Below are 20,322 nucleotides of genomic sequence, written 5' to 3'. Positions count from 1 at the left end.
AGCTAGTTTTTTGTATTTTTTAGTAGAGACAGGGTTTCACCATGTTCGCCAGGATGGTCTCGATCTCCTGACCTCGTGATCCGCCCGTCTCAGCCTCCCAAAGTGCTGGGATTACAGGCTTGAGCCACAGCACCCAGCCGCAAATAAAAATTTTTGAGATGAGAAGTACAATACCTAAAATGAAAAAATACATTAGATGGACTCAACAGTAGATTTGAGCTAGCAGAAGAAACAATCTGCAGATTTGAAGATAAGTCGATTAAGATCATCCAGTGTGAAGAACAGAAAGAAAAATGGAAAAACACCACCACCAAACCCCAAGAGCCTCAGAGATTTATGGTACACAATCAGTGTACTAACATGCGTGTACTGGGAGTCCCAGAAGAAAAGGAGAAAGAAACGAAAACAGTATCTAAAGAAATAGTGGTCAAAATTCCTTAAATTTCCTGCCCATTCAGGAAGCTTCATAAACTCCAAGTAGAATAAACTCAAAGAAATCCACACCTGCACATATCATAGTCAAACTGTCAAAAACCAAAAAGAATCTCGGAAACAGCAAGAGTAAAATGATTCATCACGTAAAAGGATCCTCCACAAGACTAGGAGCTCACTTTTCATCAGATACCATGAAAGCTAGAAGAGAAAGGGATTTTATACATAAAGTGCTCGGGGAAAAATGCCAACCAAAAGTCTTATGGGTAACAAAACTGCCCTTTCAAATGACATGGTAACATTCCCAGGTAAACAAAACCTGAGAGAATTTGTAAGACCTGCACTACAATAAATACAAAAGGAAGTTCTTAAGACTGGAGTGAAAGGATACTGAACAGTAACTTAAATACACATGAAGTTATTAAGAGCACTGGTAGGCTGGGCATGGTGGCTCACGCCTGTTATCCCAGCCCTTTGGGATGCCAAGGTGGGTGGATCATCTGAGGTCAGGAGTTCGAGACCAGCCTGGCAAACGTGGTGAAACCCCATCTCTACTAAAAAAACAAAACACACAAAAAAATTAGCCAGGCATGGTAGTGCATCCCTGTAATCCCAGCTACTTGGGAGGCTGAGGCACGAGAATCGCTTAAACCCAGGAGGTAGAGGTTGCAGTGAGCCGAGATCATGCCACTGCACTCCAACCGGGGTGATAGAGCAAGACTGTCTCCACAAAAAAAAAAAAAAAAAAAAAAAAAAAAAAAAAAAAGCACTGGTTAAGAGAACTACATTGGTAAACACAAAATAAATGTGTTATTTACTTTGTAAGTTTTTTTTCCTTTTCTGATTTAAAAGGTGACTGCGTAATGTAATAATTGTAAATTATTGTGTTGTTGGGCACACCATGTACACAGGGTAATTTGTATGACAATTAGAAGACAAAGGAGGGTGGAGCAAATGAAGCTATGTTGGACGTCATTTTCTATATACTATTCCAATTAAGTTAGCATCAACCCAAATGATATTGTTTAAAGGTAAGGTGATAATTGTAATGCCCAGGATAACCACTAAGAAAAATAACTTTAAAAAATGGTAATATTAGTAAAAGAAAAATCAAGGGAATTAAAATGAGACAATAGAAACGTTGATTTAAAACAAGGCAATAATAAAGGAATAGAGGGAGAAAAAAGATACGACATATAGAAAGTAAAAAGCAAAATGGTAGATGTAAATCCTACCTGATGGATAATTGATTATATTAAATGCAAATGGCTTAATCTTGTCAAGAGCAGATACTGACAGAATAGATTTAAAAATATGATCAAACCATATGCTTTACAGGAGACATACTTTAGAGTCAAAGGCATAAATAGGTCAGTTGTAAAAGGATGGAAAAAAGTATCAGACAGACATTGTATTTGTGATATTATTATCACCATTTTATTATCAATAATGCTGATATCAGATAAAATAGCCTTCTTTTTTTTTGGTTTTGAGATAGGGTCTTGCTCTGTCACCCAGGCTGGAGTGAAGTGGCATCATAGGTCACTGCAAGCTCAAACTCCTGGGCTCAAGTGATTCTCCTGCCTCAGCCTCCTGAGTAGCTGGGACTAGAGGGCATGCCCTAATATTTGGCAATTTTTTTTTTTTAAATAGAGATGAGGTCTTGCTATGTTACCCGGGCTAGTCTCGAACTCCTGGGCTCAAGTAATCCTCCCACCTCAGCCTCCTGAAGTGCTGGGATTTTAGGTATGAGCCAACACACCCAGACTTTTTTTGTATTTTTTTTTTCTTCAAGAGAGAAAGTCTTGCTCTGTCACTGAAGCTAGAATGCAGTGGTGTGATTATAGCTCATTGCTGCTTCTAATTCTTGAGCTCATGTGATTCTTCTGCCTTAGCCTCCCAATTAACTAGGACTACAGATGTACCCACCACGCCCAGCTAATTTTAAAAAATCTTTTTTAGAGGCAAGTTTTTCCTTTATTGCCCAGGCTGGTCTTGAACTCCTGACCTCAAATGCCTGGACTCAAGTGATCCTTCTGCCTCAGCCTTCCAAGTAGCTGGGATTATAGGCATGAGCTGCCAAGACAAAATATTGTTCAAGACAAAATTATTGGTAGAGACAAGGGGATATTTTATAATGATAAAAGGGTCAATCCATCAGAAAGCCATAACAAGTATAAACATATATATATACCTAATAACATAGTTCCCAAAAATGTGAAGCAAAGCTGAGACAAAGAGAGAAATAGACAATTCCACAATACGTCACTTTGAAAAATGGGTAGAACAACTAGACAGAATATCAGCAAGGAAGTAAAAGTGTTGGACCGCCCTATAGACCAAATAGACCTAACAGAAATCTCTAGAATAATCTCTCCAATGACAGCAGAATATACCTGTCTCAAGTGCCTGTGTAACATTCTCCAGGCTAAACCATATTTACCATACCATAGCATACCATTTACTAGGCCATAAAACAGGCCTCAATAAATTTACTAGAATTGAAATCATACAAAATATGTTTTCTGACAAATTAAATGAAATTAGAAAACAACAAGGAAAATGTGGGTCGTTCATACATATGTGGAATTAAGCAGTGTACTACCAAATAACCAATAGATTTAAAAATTTACAGAGGAAACTAGAAAATATTTTGTGGTTAATATAAACAACACAACATCTAAAAACGTGTGGGTTGCACATAAAGCAGTGCTTAGAGGGAAATTGAGAGCTGTAAGCACATGTATTAAAAAAAGAAGAGGCCAGGCATAGTGGCTCACATTTGTAATCCTAGCTCTTTGGGAGGCTGAGGTGAGCAGATTGTTTGAGCCCACTAGTTTGAGACCAGCCTAGGCAACATGGTGAAACCCCATCTCTACAAAAAATACAAGAATTTGCTGAGCATGGTGGCACATGCCTGTAGTCCCTGCTACTTGGAAGGCCGAGGTTGGGGGATTGCTTGAACCCGGGAGGCGGAAGTTGCAGTAAGCCAAGATCGTACTGCTGTACTCCAGCCTGGGTGGCAGAGTGAGACCCTATCTCAAAATAAAAGAAGAAATAAAGCTGGGTATGGGTTTGGTGGCTCATGCCTGTAATCGCAATTCTTTAGGAGATTGAGACTGGAGGATCACTTCAGCCCAGAAGTTTGAGACTCCATCTCTACAAATAATAGTAATAATAATAATAATAAAATAATGTCACTGGGTGTGTACACACCTGTAATCCCAGCTACTCAGAAGGCTGAAGTGGGAGGATTGGTTGAGCCCAGGACGTCAGGGCTGTAGCAGTGAGCCGAGATCATGCCGCTATACTCCAGCCTGGCTGACAGAGTAAGACCCTGTCTCGACAAAGAAAGAAAGAAAGAAAGAGGGGGGCGGGGAGGGAGGGAGGGAAGGAAGGAAGGAAAGAAGGAAGGAAGGGAAGGAGGAAGGAAGGGAGAAAAGGAAAGAAAGGATCAATTACCATATCTTCCATTTTAGGAAACATGGAAAAATAGAGCAAACAAAAGCAGAGGGAATAAAATACTGAAAACTGGAGTAGAAATAAGTGAAATAGATACTGGAAAACAATAGAGGAAATCAATAAAAGCAAAATGTGTTTGTTGGAAAGATCACAGAAATGACAAACCTATAGATAGGCTGACCAAAAGAAAAAGAAAACTCAAATTGTAAAATCAGGAATAATAGAGGGTATGTCTACTGACCTTACAGAAATTCAAATGATCATAAGGGAATACTATGAACAATTGTTTGCCAATAAACAAGATAACTTAGATAAAATGGAGAAATTCATAGAAAGATACCAACTGCCAACACTTTCTCAAGAGAAAGTAGGAAATCCGAATAGACTTATAAGTAAAGAGATTGAACTAATCATTGCAAAACTTCTTAGAAAGAACTCAGGACCAGATGACTTCACTGGTTAAAACAGTTAAAGGAAAATTACTTAATACTAATCCTCACAAACTCTTCCAAAATCCCAATTTACAAGACCAATATTATCATGATTCCAAAACCAGATAAAGTCATTGCAAGACGAAAACTAAAGGCTGATATCCTTCATAAGTATTAATGCAAAAATACCCAACCGAATAGTGGCAAACTGAATCCAAGAACATATACAGTGATATACATCATAACCAAATGAGGTTTCTCGTAGGGGATGCAAGTTTGGTTTAACATACAAAAGTCAATCAATGCGATACATCATATTAATAGAATAAGAGACAAAAACCACAGGATTATCTCAAATGCAAAAAAAAAAAAAAAAAAAAAAAAACTGACAAAATCCAACAGCTTTTCATTATGAAAAACACTGAGCCTACTTGGAATAGAAGGCAACTTCCTCAGACTGATGAGGAGCATCTATAATAAACCCACACCTGAAAACAAGGGCATCTAGATTGGAGAGAAGTCAACTTATCTCTTTTTGCAGATGACATGATCTTATATGTAGAAAATCTTGAGGAATTCACAAACAAATCTGTTAGAACTAATGAGTCCTGGAAGGATACAGGATATGAGAATGATATGCAAATATCAATTTTGTTTTGTACAAGCCAAAATGAAATGAACAAAACAACTCTATATAACACCAAAAGTATACAATACTTAAATATAAATTTTTAAAAAGAAATGCAATACTTGAACACTGAAAACTATAAAATGTTGTTCAAATAAAGATGACCTAAATGAAACACACCCTATGTTTTGAATCAGAAGACCTGATATTGATCACCAAACTGATCTACAGATTCAGCACAATCCTTACTAAAATCCCAGCTGCATTATTTTTGGAAAAATAGACATCTGATTCCAAAATTCATATGAAAATGCCTTTGCATTGTAAAAGAGGAATAAAGTTCAGAGGCTCCTACTTCCCGATTTCAAAACACTACAGAGCTACAATAATCAAGACAAAGTGGTTCTGGCATAAGGATAGACATGTTGATCAATGGAATAGAATCGAGACTCCAGAAATAAATTGTTGTACTTACAGTCATTTGAGTTCAATAAGGGTAGGAAGAAAATTCAATGAGTTAAGATTAATCTTTTCAGTAAATTCTGCTTGGGCAATTGGATATGCACATGTAAAAGAATGAAGTTGGTCTCCTTCCTCACACCATACATAAAAATGAACTTTAAGAATCGTAGACCTAAATGTAAGAGCTCATACAACAAAATTCTTAGAGGAAAACATAGGAGTTAATCTTCGTTCCGTTTGGTCAGGTAATGATTTCTTACATAAGATGTCAAAAGTACAGGCAACAAAAGAAAAATTAGATAAATTCCACTTCAGAATTTAAAACTTGTGCTTTAAAGGACATGATGAAGAAAGTGAAAAGACATCCCTCAAAATGGGAGACAATATTTGCAAATCATATATATTTAATAGTGTCCTTTGTCTAGTATAGGGAATTCTTACAACTTAATAATAGAACAAATGATCCAATTAAAAGATGGGCAAAGGACATGAATAAAAAAATTTTCAAAAAAGATATAGAAATGGCCAATAAGCCCATAAAAGGTGCACTGTATCATTAGTTGATAGGAAAATGTAAGTCATAACCACAATGAGATACCACTTCACATCCACAAGGATGGCTACAATCAAATACACAATAAATAGTTGGTGAAGATGTGGAAAAATGGGAACCGTTACATGTTCCTCATGGGAATTTGTGACTACAGTGATATGAATTTGGAAATAATTTGACAGATTCTTAAAATATTAGATGATTACCCCATAACCTAGCTGTTCCACTTCTTGGGATATACCCAAGGGGAATGAAAGCTTGTGTCCACAGAAATGTTGCACACAAATGTTTATAGTGGCATTTGTCATTATAGCCAGTGGAAACAACCCTAATGTCCTTCAGATGATGAATTCGTGTTTAATAGTAAATAAAATGTGGTGTGTTCATAGAATGGAATATTTTTCAGCAATAAAAATAAATGAGGTATTGATATTTTCTACAACATGGATGAATTTTGCAAAAATGCTAAATGAAATAATTCAGTCAAAGTAGATCACAAATTTTCCCAGAATAAGCAAAGCTATAGAAATCGAACGTACATAACAGTTGCTTAGGGCTGTGGAGGGGAAGGTAGGGTAACTGCGGTCGTATCTGTTTCCCTTATGAGGCAATGAAAACGTTTTAAAGTTGCTTGTGGGGATGGTTGCATAACTCTGTGAATATACTAAAAACCGTTCACTTGTTCACTTCAGATGGGTTAAATGTATGGTATGTGAATTTCATCTCAAACAGTTTAAAATGTTTATCGTCTGTTATGCATTTTATATTTAAGAATTTGTTTTCCTAATGGTATAAGAGAAGTTCCAATTTTAGGAATTAAATGAGGCATTTCTTCCTTCTAATTTGATGGAATCTTTAGGAGTATTTCTTTTCAAATTGTAAAATATGTTTCTATGGCTGCTCTCAATTTAGTTCAAGAGCAGCTTTTGGGGGTAGATTGGGGGTAGTGTTCCTGGGCTACCACCTGGAAGGTGGAAGTAGTAAATGTATGTGAACCCACCTTCTTCTCGCCTTTCTTTCCCCTTCTGCCTTGAAATGCAAGTGACATAAAGTTAAAACAACACAGAAAAGTTTCAGTTCCTACAATGGCAGTGTGGTGTATTTTCAATGAATTCCTTTCCAGATGAATAATTATAAACTCTGGACGAAATATAAAACACAACTATTTGAAGGCTGTCGATGTACAACCGAATACGACCCCTAAAAGAAGAAAACTACACCAGTGAGATGCACATGTATGTGGCTTTTCCTCTGAAAGCAGTCACCATTGCATGCATTAAGGCATGGCTGGAACTCAGTTACTGGTTTTAGGTCTCAGAGAATGATGTTCAATGTTGTCAGAACTGCTGGAAGTTAAGCAGGGATATCATGGCAAAAAGGGAGCAACAGAGTGAAGAGTTCCATATGTGAATTCAGGTTCTCTCAAATTGTTGGCTGACCCTAGAAATGTGCATAACGAAGACCTCAGGGATCCCAGAAGATCCCAGACCTGCTGGAATGCTGAGTGAACTGGGCTAAAATTTCACTTGTCTACCATGGTGATGATAATGTTGGAATCTGAATCTCATCAATTCGAGGTACTTGTAAACACCTTGAGCTTTCCATTAAAACCCTGGAAGGATCATGCCTTGGGAGAAAAGACTATTTCTGGAATAAATAGTTTGGGCTTTTTAGTTATTGAGAGCAAAACCAAATAGTTCCTAGCACAACATAAAAGTGAGCCTCCACAACTTCAGGACTAGTAACTAGTAATTTGACTGCCTGCTATAATAAAAATCCGTACTTTTCAGAGGGAGATGACATGATGAGTGAAGTCCGACAACATCCCCACAATGTTTACAATAAACATTTACTTGGCTTGCAGTTTAAGAATAAAGACAACTGTAATTGAGAGAAAAAGCAGTCAACAGAAATCAACCGTGAGATTACTAAAATGTTTGTTTCATGGGTAAAAGCTTTAAAGTAGCTATTAAAATCATTTTCAAGTGTTAAAGATGAAAATGAGGGAAAAATAGGGAATATCAGCATAGATATTGAAATTAAAACACATTACTAAGTGGAAATTCAAGATCTAAAATGTCCTATATCTGCAATAGATAATTTGCTGGATAGGCTGAAAAGCATACTGGTGATGGCAGAAGAAGGAATAGGTAACCTTGAAGATAGAACAAGAGAGATTATGCAATCTGAAAAAAGAGAAAGAAAAATATATTTTAAAAAATTGAAGAGACACAAAAGGACAAAGGAAACTTTTGGAGGTAAAATATGTGTATTACATTGATTGTGGTGGTAGTGTAATGACCACATGCATATGTCCAAACCAATCAACTTGTGTGCATTAAACATGCAGTTTTTTAAATGTCAGATACACCTCAATAAAGCTGTTTAGCCGAGGTGGGCGGATCACCTGAGGTCAGGAGTTTGAGACCAGCCTGGCCAACATGGTGAAACCCTGTCTCTACTAAAAATACAAAAGAAATTTGCCAGGTGTGGTGGTGTATGCCTATAATCCCAGCTACTAAGGAGGCTGAGGCAGGAGAATCACTTGAACCTAGGAGCTAGAGGAGGTTTCAGTGAACTGAGATCGTGCCACTGCACTCCAGCCTGGGCAACAGAGCAAGACTCCTTCTCAAAACAAAAAACAAAAAACAAAAAACAAAAAAACCCCCAAAAAAACGCTGTTTAAAAAAAAGAAAGGAAGACAGCCTCGGTGACTTATGGGCACTGTAAGGTATCAGGAAGCGTGTATTAGGAAGCACAAAAGGAAAGGCTAGAGAGTGAAGAAATTTCAGAAAAAATATTTAATGTTGTCTTCTTAAGATTGGGAACAAGACAAAGTTGTCTGTTTTTATCACATTTATTCAGTATTATCCTGGAGATCCTAGCCAGTGCAGTTGTAAAGAAAAGAATAAAAGGCATAGAAATCAGAAAGGAAGAAATAATGTAAATGTTCTGTTTACAGAGGACATAATTGTTTGCATAGAAAGCCTTATAGGAATCTATAAAACTGTTGCTGGGACTAACAAATTTAGCAAGATTACAGGATAAAAAGGCAATCAAATACAAGCTGTATTTGAATAAAGTAGCAACAATGAGAAAATGAAAATTAAAGTTTCACTTAACAGCATAAAAATACTCAGGCAAAGCAAACAACCTCACTAGTTAGAGCAGGAAGGCATGCAAGAAATAACAGAGGCTAATGATTGCAAAGGAAGCTTTCCACACCTTACTTGTGTGGAAAGAAACTCTAAGGAATCTGCCATACAATGAATAAAACTAAGACAAAAATAGGCATAAAGTTAACAAAAGAGATTCATGACTGCCACACTTTATGAGATGAATTAAAAATCAAAAGAAGTAAGAGTTATATCCTGCTCATGGACTGGAAGAGAAAATGTTAAGATGTCACTTCTCTCTACAGTAATATAGATTGAATGCAGTCCCAATCATAATTCTATTGAGATTGTGTCTCAGGGAGGATGTGGAAGAAGTTGGCACATTGGTTTTGAAATTTCTATGGAAATGCAAAAGAACCTTGTATTAGTCCATTTTCACCCTGCTAATAAAGACATACCTGAGACTGGACAATTTACAAAAGAAAGACGTTTAATTGAACTTACAGTTCCACATGGCTGAGGAGGCCTCAGAATCATGGTGGAAAACGAGGAGGGGCAAGTCACGACTTATGTGGATGGTAACAGGCGAAAAGAGTTTTGTGCAGGGAAACCCCCGTTTTTTTTTTTTTTTAAACCATCAGATCTCATGAGACTACTTCAGTATCACGAGAACAGGGCAGGAAGACCTGCCCCCGTAATTCAGTCACCTCCCACTGTGTCCCTCCCACAACACGTGGGAATTCAAGATGAGATTTAGGTGGGGACACAGCCAAACCATGTCAGACCTAGAATAGCTGATAGGAGCAAAGTTGCAGTACTTGGTCTACAAATTTTCCTGAAATGGCCTCACGCCTGTCTCCTACCACACAGGAAAGTTAGAGATGCATCACAGATAGATCTACATGTAAAACTTCTAAAACATGTGAGTATATCTTCTGAACCTTTGTATGTAAGTGGAAAACTTCTTAGCAAGGACACAAAGCACTAAACATAAAAGGAAAAATAAATGAGTTAGATTTTAATATAAAAAACTTCCATTAAAACTGCAAAAAGATACCACTACATACCTATTAGGATGTCTAAAATCCAGAATACTGAACACCACATGCTGCTGAGGATGTGGAGCAACAGGAGCTCTCATGCATTGCTGGTGGGAGTGCAAAATGGTAAGCCGCTTTAGAAGACAGTTTGGCAGTTTCTTACACGGCACAATCTTACCATGTAATCAAGGAGTTGTGCTCCTTGGTATTTACCAAAATGAGTTGGAAACATAGGCACACACTAAAACCTGTGCATAAATGTTTATAGCAGCTTTATTCATAATTGCCAAAACTGAGAAGCAATGTCCTTCAGACGTGGATAAACTGGTACGTCCATACAGTGGAATATTATTTAGCAATAAAAAGAAATGAGCTACTAAGGCATGAAAAGACAGAGTGGAAACAAATACATATTGGTACAGGGAAAAAGCTCATCTGAAAAGGCAGCATTCTATATGATTCCAGCGCTAAGTGACACTCTGGAAAAGGCAAACCTGTGAAGATTGTAGAGATCAGTGATTGCCGAGCATTCGGGGGAGGGAGGGAGGAATAAATACGTGGAACAGGGGACTTGTAGGCAGTGAAACTACTCTGTATGATACTGTAATTCTGGACCCATTTCATTATATATTTGTCAAAACCCACAGAATGTGTAACACAGAGTGAACCTTAATGTATGGACTTTAGTTAACAGTGACGTATTGATATTGGCTTATCAATTGTAACAGATACACCACACAAATGCAAGATGTTCGTAATAGAGGAATTCATGTTGGGGAGGGTGTGTGGGGAAATTGAAATTTTGTTGAGTTTTTGTCAACCTAAAACTTCTTTAAAAAATAATGTCATAAGTTTTTTTTTTAAATCTGCTGAAGGAAAGACATTGTTAAGAAAATTCATAAGCAAACCACAGAGGAGGAGAATACTTAAATCTGACAAAGGCCTTGTATCCAAAATAAAGAACTTTCACAAATCAATAAAAATAAGGCCAATGACCTAATAAAAATGGGCAAAAACTTGAATATAAATGGCCACTGAGCACCATGAGGTCCTCAGCGTTACTAGTCGTGGGGGAAATATACATTAAACTATGATAGGGTGCGGTTTCCCAGTCTCTAGCCTGGCGAGAATTAGAAAGACTGACAGTGCCAAATGGTGGCGAGGATGTAGAGTAACTCAGTGCTGTGGGAACGTGGAAATGTTGCAGTCTTTTGGAAAACAGTTTAGCGACTCATATAAAATTAAACCTACATTTAGCTTATGACTTCTACTCCCTAGATTTTTTACCCCACAAGAAATGAAGACATACCTCTTTAGGGGGGAAAAAACAACCATGTACAAAGAATATCTACAGTGGGTTTGTTTATAACAGCCCCAAACTGGAAACCACCAAATAGCCATCCACAGAAGGATGAACTCATTTTGGTGTGTTGGTGCAATAAAATACTTCTCAGCAAGGAAAAAAGGATGAACTATTCAACAACATGGATGCACCTCAGAAACACTATATTGGTCAAAAAAGCCACAGTTTTTCTCTGAGTCTGTTCATGTGAAGCTCAGAACAGGCAAGCATAATCTCTGGTTGACTGTTAGTGGCAGGCAGAGCCAAGTGACTGGAAGGGTGAATGATGGAACTTAAGGTCTTGGAATTTGACTGTATGTTAGTTGTGTAAGAGTAAAATTTTAAAAAAGTAACAGTTGCTGAAACAAAAGAGGGATTTCAGATATTTCTGCACCAAATTATGGTAACAATAATAACTAATTTAGCATTTATGTGCCAAACACCACTGTAAGCATTTTACACCTTTTATCTCATGTAAGCAGCATATGGGTTAGGCATTCTTGTTATCTTTGTCTTGCTGATAAGGAAACTGAGGCACAAGAAGGCTGAGTTGTGGATGGAGGTCACACAGCTTTTGCAGGTCTGCACTTGGTCAGTGAGACATGGGGTCTGCTGGGGTGACAGCTGTGCCACAGTGCCTTTCCTGGCTGAGCATGCCCAGTGTCTAAATTGAGAACCTTAAGCCCTTGTCAGTGGAAGAAGGAAAGGGAGTATGCATAATATTTAAATATATGAGGTTGTGAGTAACATTACGTATTCTATCCTAGATTCAGATGTCATTTGTGTAATTATTTGTAATGCTAATAACACCAAACTTGGGGGTGTTCCTATTTCTCAGCATGATTAGGTGATACAGACTCTTCCACACAGTCTCAAATATTTGAACATACACATTTTCAATTGCATGTAGGCAGAATTCTAATCCTCCTCTATGCCAGTTCCTAGCTTTGAAGAGGTTCTCTGAAAATGCTGCTTTTATCTTTCTTCTGCAGTGATGAACTTTAATGTTGGAGTGTTGTAAGTTCTCACATAATAAGGCTTAGATTTTTGTTTGGTTTGGCAGTAGACTTCTGTTTAAAATTCCTTTAATCTGTTCATTCCATGCTTTTTATATTCATTTTAATAACTGATGGCTCTGTGAAGAATTTTTTTTTAAATTTATGGCACTAGTAAAAAACTACTAAAACTTGTACTTAACTGTTCCTCCATCTCAACATACTGAAAGTGAGTTTTCCAGTGAATTGCTGAATTTTTATCTTCCCTGGGAGTAGTTCCTCCCCTTCCCCAACCCTGGGGAAATAAGAAACAATTCATATACTAGATCTAAAGTTTCATTAAAATTGCTTATGCCCTGTCTCAGGCATTTTAAGTGGGCCATCTGTCTAAACATCTCTCTCTCTTTTTTTTTTCTGATCATTTCCTCGACTTATTCATGAGCCATGGGAGGGCTCCTTTGTAGTCTCCATGTAGCTGGTTCTGTCTACCCCCACTGAATACATCTATGTGCTTGCATAACATATCTTTTCACTGTGCTGGAAATTCTCTGAACTTGGTTCAGATGAATGGCCCACTTTCTGAAGGCCTTTTTCTTCCTGCAAAGATTTGTATGCAGAAACTGACCTCAGTGGCCATGGAATGCAGCATATTATTCTCGATCATTTTACAGCCCACCCACTGTGAAAGTTATGATGAAGCATTTCTTAATGATTCCTTGACCATTAGCATTGTTTTAACTCAGTATTTTACTTCTAAAAAGGTGATGGCACAATGAAAAACCAGCTTTTTTGAGTGTCTGATAATTATGGTTTAAAATGCTTATAATCCTTTCTAACTGAAGATGCTGAGAGTTTTATGTTTATACAGTCTTCTTTTAGAAAAAGACATGTAATAGCAAAGTATTTACTCAAAACCTCTCTTTTGAGTAAAATATTCCAGTAAGTTAATGTATTAGTGTTAACAGTGACAATCAGCTGACAGTTTTTCACCATCAAATATAAAAAATTTAGTTTTGTTGAGCATATTTATCCTGGCTGGCTGATGATAAACTGGACAGACCTGGGTTAGAGCTATTCTTTTATTTGCTTAGTGAATCACTGTTTATGTGAATTCTTTTTTACTGGGGTTTTTGGTTTTTGTTTGTTTTTTGAAGAAATAATTGGTATCAGCTTTGCAGGTGACTAATAAATTGCACAGATTAAATTTTTGGTCAGATGACAGCATCTTTCACTAGAAATATACTTCGTTAAAGGAAACTGTATCATTACTATGGCGAGTTGAATGAAGTTCTAAGACCTTTTCCCTATTGTCAGAGAGTTGTTCATGAAAATCTTCTTTGAGACTATTTTGAATTTAATGGATCTGTATAATTCTTTTCTAAACATTTAAAATATAATTATAGGTAATTGTTACTATCATAAATCTGTGCTGGTTAAATTAATAAGAATGTTTCAAAGTAAGTATTATAAATGTGTTTTCAGTGATTTTGCAGAAATAGAGCATGTATTCTTGCAGGTTTGTATTCTTTTTTAATTTATAGTTTATTTCTATTGCAGAGCATATTTATATCTGCCAATTAACTGGCATATATGCCCAACCCATCCATTTTATTTAAAACCAAAACAAAACTAGTTTCAAACTTATGTCAAGCCAGAAGGAATCTTTGCAAATTTTGTTTGTAGAAGAGTGAACTTACAAAGAGATTCCACACTTTTGACTCTTTTTTGGTACTTGGAGGTCTTTCACAGTGAAGCCTTTTTCCTATATCCCATTAACATACCACCTTAAGAGAAATTGTTAGAAAAAGGCTGGGTACTGTCGCTCACACCTGTAATCCCAGTACTTTGGGAGAACAAAGCAGGAGGATCCCCTGAGGCCAGGAGTTCAAGACCAGTCTGGGCGTCATAGCGAGACCCGCCCCATCTCTTAAAAAAAAAAAAAAAAAGCCAGACCTGGTGGTGGCACACACCTGTAATCCCAGCCACTCAGGAGGCTGATGCAGAAGGATCATTTGAGGCCAGGAGTTCGAGACTGCAGTGAGCTGTGATAGGGCCACTGCACTCCAGCCATTGTGACAGAGTGAGATCCTGTTTCTTAAAAGGAAAAGAAAAAATTGTTAGAAAAGTGCCATTGCGGGAGTTAAGTGTGCAGAAGAAGCAGTAGCTTCCTATCACTTGCCTAGCTCTGATCCACTTTTACGGGTGTAGAAACGTTGGTTCAAACAGATTAAGTTCTCAGGTACATTGCTAGTAGAAGAACAGGCTGAGATTTAGACCTGGATGTTTTAACTCAAAACCCTGTACTCCTTCCATAAGGTCCCTCCTGGGACAAATTATAATATATATGAAACAGATGTGAATCAAAATAAAACGGTGGAAAAATAAGTAGTACTTAGGTTTTGGAGAGTGGCAACTATATGTCATCACCATCTATTAGGTCCTTTTCTGTGGGAAAATGGGTTCTGGATTGGAACAGGATGTCAGGATTAACAATGTTCCAATGCCTCTGGAAGCAGAGACTCGTTACATAACAGAAGGGATTCTCAATCCCTACTCCATCAGGCAGTTTGAAAAATCTTACAGCATATGACATAGATTAAATGGAAGAAAGATCTCTTGAGTTTATGCTATAATTAATGAACAATTGGTGAGGCAGGCAATATTTTCCTTGAAGGATCTGTTAGTGTGAGAAATAGAGTGATGAGATGAGGATCCAAAGTTTCTATAAAGAAAGAGGTTTCAGTTATAGGGGGAAGTAAGAATATAGGCCGAGAACTGGGACAACTACTCATAATAAAAGCTAGCATGTATACACCTAATTTAATCAACACATCCCTATCAATGCAGATATTGTTATAATCTTTTATACATAAGGAAACTGAGACAGACAGTTTGCTCTGGGTTTTGTACCAGCTTCTATGAGTCATCAGGGCCTGAATTCAAAAACCACTGTCTTGCTCTCTACCTCATGGTAGCTTGGCTTAAGAGTCTAGCCTAACCAGATAGAGAAATCAGAGAATAAGCAGAAATAAAATTGAATGCAAAAGGTGGGTTCTTACTTTTAAGGGCATTGAATGGTAGTTAGGTTAATAAAGATTTAACTTGGTGTGGGGTAGAAAACCATTAAATGATCATGAGCGAGGTAGTAACATAATTCTTGAGGAAAGCACAGATTTAAGGAAGTCAAGTTGCACGGTCATCTAGATGTGAGGCTGTTTCTGCAATCACAGTACCCCTGTGAGACTGCAGTATTGACCCCATTTGAACTGAGCAAAATGAAGTCTAAACGAGATGATAGGTATAGTCCAGGGACACCCAGGGAGTATCCAGGAGCTTGGGGTACACGCTCCTCCTGTCACACCTGTGCTCTGTCCCCTGGGCAAGTCAGCCTCCCCTTCTGCACATGCTTGGTGCATAGTAGACACTCCTCACATTCTTTTCTTCTTATCCCTCATCCCTTTGTCTCCATCCTGTGCTAGGAGCTGGAGATACAAAAATAAGGAATGATTTTGGTATTTTAGGAACCCCCAGGACACTGGGAGACAAACATAAAAACAAATAAATGCCCTGTAGAATAAAGGTGCTAAGAAAAAAAAGAGGCAATGCCGGCACAGAAGACCTCCCTTCCCTTCTTCCTTTCTGTCCGGACCTCCTTTTCTTTCCCTCTCCTCCTCCCCTCCCCACTGTGTGTTGTCTCCCTCAACTCCCCCACACCCCCATTCATTCATACTCTCTTGTGTGAGGCTCTATCCCCTCAAACAGTTCTCGTCACACTGCCAGAAAGAATCTTCAAGGCCTGTGTTGTACAGTGTGCATTGTTGTTAATGCATTTTTTTACTTTTATTTTTACTTCTATGGTGTTTAAAACATATCCTTATCTTCAGAATGATGCAGATCAAGAAGTAGTAGATCAAATACAAATATGTGTTTAAATTAATAATATTAATCATCAGATATTAAATCTAGAGGTGATTTGATTAGAACCATAGTTTTTGTGACTCTGACTTTTTTTAATGCTGAATACATAGAGACTTCTTTTGAAATTTGGTGGGTTTAAATGAAAACGTAACTTGGAACATTTTTTCAGAACTGTGGTTTAAGCTGACACCCAGATACTACAAAATGCTGATGTTTCATGCTTAGTAAATATTACTTCACAAGTATAAATATGCAATACTGAAATTAGGTTAATTCTGAAATCACTAAATTTTGTTACTTTAAAAAGTCATGGGAAACATTTATATTCTAAAAACATTTTTGTCTTTGGCTGCTTGATACAGATTTTCTGAACCATGTAATTCTGATCATATGCAGGAAAAGACCCGTATGATAAGACTAACATTGTTCATAGATATGGAGTCTTTTTTGGGCGTTTTAGGTGACGGGGAAAACCAGGGCTAGAAAAGAAATAGCGTGTAAGTTTCCAAGATGAGGACTGTGTTTTATTTCTCTGTGGTGCCCCAAAACTTAGAGCCAAGTACTTAGTGTTTGTTGAATTCATAAGTCATTTAGGGTTTTGTGTGTGTGTGTGTGGCTGTGCTTTATTTTAGCAAAATTTTGATGTTGTCCTATTATATAATAACATAATAAGTGGGTATCTGAGTAATGTTTAAATTCATTTTTTAAATTTCGTGAATTTTTAGTAATAACATTATAAAATAAGTATAGTTTTTTGTTTTGTTTTGTTTTTGCAAAATATAATTATATTGGCTGGGCGTGGTGGCTCACGCCTGTAACCCCAGCACTTTGGGAAGCTGAGGCGGGCAGATCATGAGGTCAGGAGTTCAAGACCAGCCTGGCCAAAATAGTGAAACCCCATCTCTACTAAAAATACAAAAAATTAGCCAGGCGTGGTGGCGGGTGCCTGTAATTGCAGCCACTTGGGAGGCTGAGGCAGAAGAATCACTTGAACCCGGGAGGCAGAGGTTGCAGTGAGCCGAGTTCGCACCATTGCACTCCAACCCGGGCGACAGTGCGAGATTCCGTCTCAAAAAAATAATAATAATTTTAAAAAATTATATCCTAGCTAATGTACTAAGGTATTATTCTTCTAATTGACATCATGAAGAAACATTCTATATTATCTTATAAGTAAATAATGTAGAGAGAGGTTCATTGTTTAATACATTTTTAGTCTCATCACCTATAAAGAACAAAATGATTTTCTAGGCCCGATCATGCTGACTCAGTAATTCATTTTATGTCTCTGAAGCTTAAGGCATGGCATACTTACTCATTTCATTGTAATTTTTTTAAAAAAAAACTATTTTGAATAGTAACCAAATATTGAAAAAAACTAATACTGCTTCAGGCAGACGAATTTGTGAATGACTGTAACAATTAAGCAATTCAAATTCACAGAATAGATGATGATTCTTAGAATAGGTGTTTAAAATGTTCTCAAATACATTCTATGGCAGTTCTACCCTGCACACTTTATATAAAAGAGAAATTAGTTTATTGAGAAATAATAATATACAATTATTAACTCTTTTTCTTTTCATTCTACTTTAGAATGCCTATTATTAAACCAGACATAGCCAACTGGGAGCTCTCAATAAAATTGCATGATAAAGTTCATACTGTAGTAGCATCAAACAGTGGGTCAGCGTTCTTGGTGAGTTTTCTTTCTTTATTTTCTTGGTAATCTTGATATTATCTATGAATATTTAAAGCCATTTTTAACCTGTTCAGTGACTCTTATCTTTTGAATTTATAGCACCTCTATGTACTTGTTTCATCTTCTTTAGGAAGCTGAATGGAAATGGAAATTTTTTGTTCTCTTATGCTAATTAGGAGATACATTTCCAGATTTAGCCACATCCTAAACTCACTTTCTGATATTTGATTCATTTTTCTTTTATGCTATGAGAAGTAATCCTTTCGCCTTTGTTACAGAGAAGAGCATTTTGAATTACAATTCCAAATGTATGATTGTGGTGGCAGGTAACCATCCTTTTAAAACAAATAATCTGAAGCCTCACGTAACATTATCTTTAGATCTCATGTTGCAAGATGCTCTTGAAGCTAAATTTACCTCTTTAATTGACATTCTTTTTGTTTTAAAGAACTTAAACCCCTTGGATATAGTGTCCAAGACAGAACTGCTGTAGTTGGAATCCTAGTCTATAGTGAACAATATTACACTAAGAGTTCAGTGTTTATACTGTAGTATGAGTGATATTGTTTAAACCTGTGATTCGAGAGTGCCAAAAAATACCATTAAGAGTTGCTATTTTAAGTCGTATGCCTTCGTATTTTCAGCCTGAACTCAAAGAGGTTGCTATTAATATATAGTTGGTATAATGAATATTCTGTTTATCTACATTTCTCTTCTAATGGCTAAGTTGCATTGAAATGTCATTTTATTTTGGGGAAACAAGTGAATTTTTATCAGAATATTGAAATAGGATGTGAACATCAAAATAATATAATTTCACACAAATAAGACCTGGTGTGGCTTGAGAGGGGTGCGGCAGTTCCTTGATCTCAGTGAGAAAATATCACAAGTCGAAGATTCATGAGAATTCATTTATTCCACAAATTATTGTTGCATGCCTACTGTGCGCCAGATCAGTTCCAAGCTGTTGCCCTGGGGAAGCTGACATTCTTGTATGGTGTCAGACTCACAAATCAGTGATGTCAGTCCATGAACTAAGGGTAATTGCCTTGGTTTTCTTTAAATGTTGTGACTCATGATATAAGCCAAAATTGCTAAAATGTTAGATACTGAAAGAGACTTCACTCAGCTCTCTTAAAATGGAAGCTATGATGGAGTTAAACAGCTGTCTCATGAGATCCTATGTGACTCTCTACATTCCACCTATTGATGTGGTCATTTCAGAAAAACAGCGTTGTAAGTGGACATTTCACCAGAGGTCAGGTTGAGTAGCAAATTATAGGAAGTGAATAGTAAAGAGTATCAATATTACATTGTACCATTTTTTTTTTTTTCCTGGGGAAGATTACCTTTACAAAATGTAGACTTTAGCATAATTTTCAGTTCTGTATTGAGTCACCACTCAAGCCTTACTGTAATCTGATATTCTGATACAATGTTTTTTTAAGTAGTGCCTTGCCTTAATAAAGAAAACTGTCTAGATTACTTTTTAGAGCTGTTACTTCTTTTCTTTTCTTTTGTTTTGAGATGGAGTCTTGCTCTGTCACCCAGGCTGGAGTGCAGTGACATGATCTCGGCTCACTGCAGCCTCTGCCTCCCAGGTTCAAGCGATTTCTCCTGCCTCGGCCTCCCGAGTAGCTGGGACTGCAGGCGCATGCCACCACACCCAACTAATTTTTGTAGTTTTAGTAGAGATGGGGTTTCACCATGTTGGCCAGGCTGGTCTCGAACTCCTGAGCTCAAGTGATCCTCCCGCCTCAGCCTCCCAAAGTGCTGGGATCACAGGAAAGCTGTTGGTTCTTTATGCATGTTTTAGATTCCATGCTGAAAACTAGAGACCTCTGGCCTGACTGCATATGTGGTACCTTTAAATTTTTTTCTGTAGAATTATCTCCGGCTTCACTTTTTAGCTTATGAGGAAAACCAGGCTGTTTTTAAAACACATCAAAATTAGTACATTAAAAATTTCCCTGGAAAATATCTACCTTAGTATATAGTATCAGAAATGATTTCCTATATTTATTGGCTTAGCTACTGTCAGAGCATCAATAGCCCAATGAATAGCATATGCACATGATAGCATAGCCGTTTTTCATAGGCATATTTGAATTGAGCTACTTTCATTTGACATCAGTGTTATGAAAGGAGGCAGGTTGAACAGCGTGGTGTAAGTAAAGGCTCATTGGTAGAAAGATTTCAATAGTATGGCACTATTGTCTGCTTTTAGGGTCATAGACGGGA

At 37.2% G+C, this 20,322-nt stretch overlaps 1 protein-coding gene across 1 annotated transcript in view; it reads left to right on the top strand.

The window, feature by feature from the left end:
• The window catches only part of PCCA (propionyl-CoA carboxylase subunit alpha), a 478,959-nt gene that overhangs the window by 277,904 nt on the left and 180,733 nt on the right, over positions 1–20,322 (top strand). Inside the window, exon 21 of the mRNA XM_017861220.1 lies at positions 17,976–18,078. Coding sequence (XP_017716709.1) covers positions 17,976–18,078 — 103 coding nt within the window. The remainder of the gene's footprint in view (positions 1–17,975; positions 18,079–20,322) is intronic.

This window comes from Rhinopithecus bieti, unplaced genomic scaffold (genome assembly GCF_001698545.2).
Source record: "Rhinopithecus bieti isolate Rb0 unplaced genomic scaffold, ASM169854v2 scaffold_2254, whole genome shotgun sequence".
Taxonomy (NCBI): Eukaryota; Metazoa; Chordata; class Mammalia; order Primates; family Cercopithecidae; genus Rhinopithecus; species Rhinopithecus bieti.
Note: the sequence above shows the minus strand (reverse complement) of the source record. Positions and strands in the feature narration are given on the sequence as shown.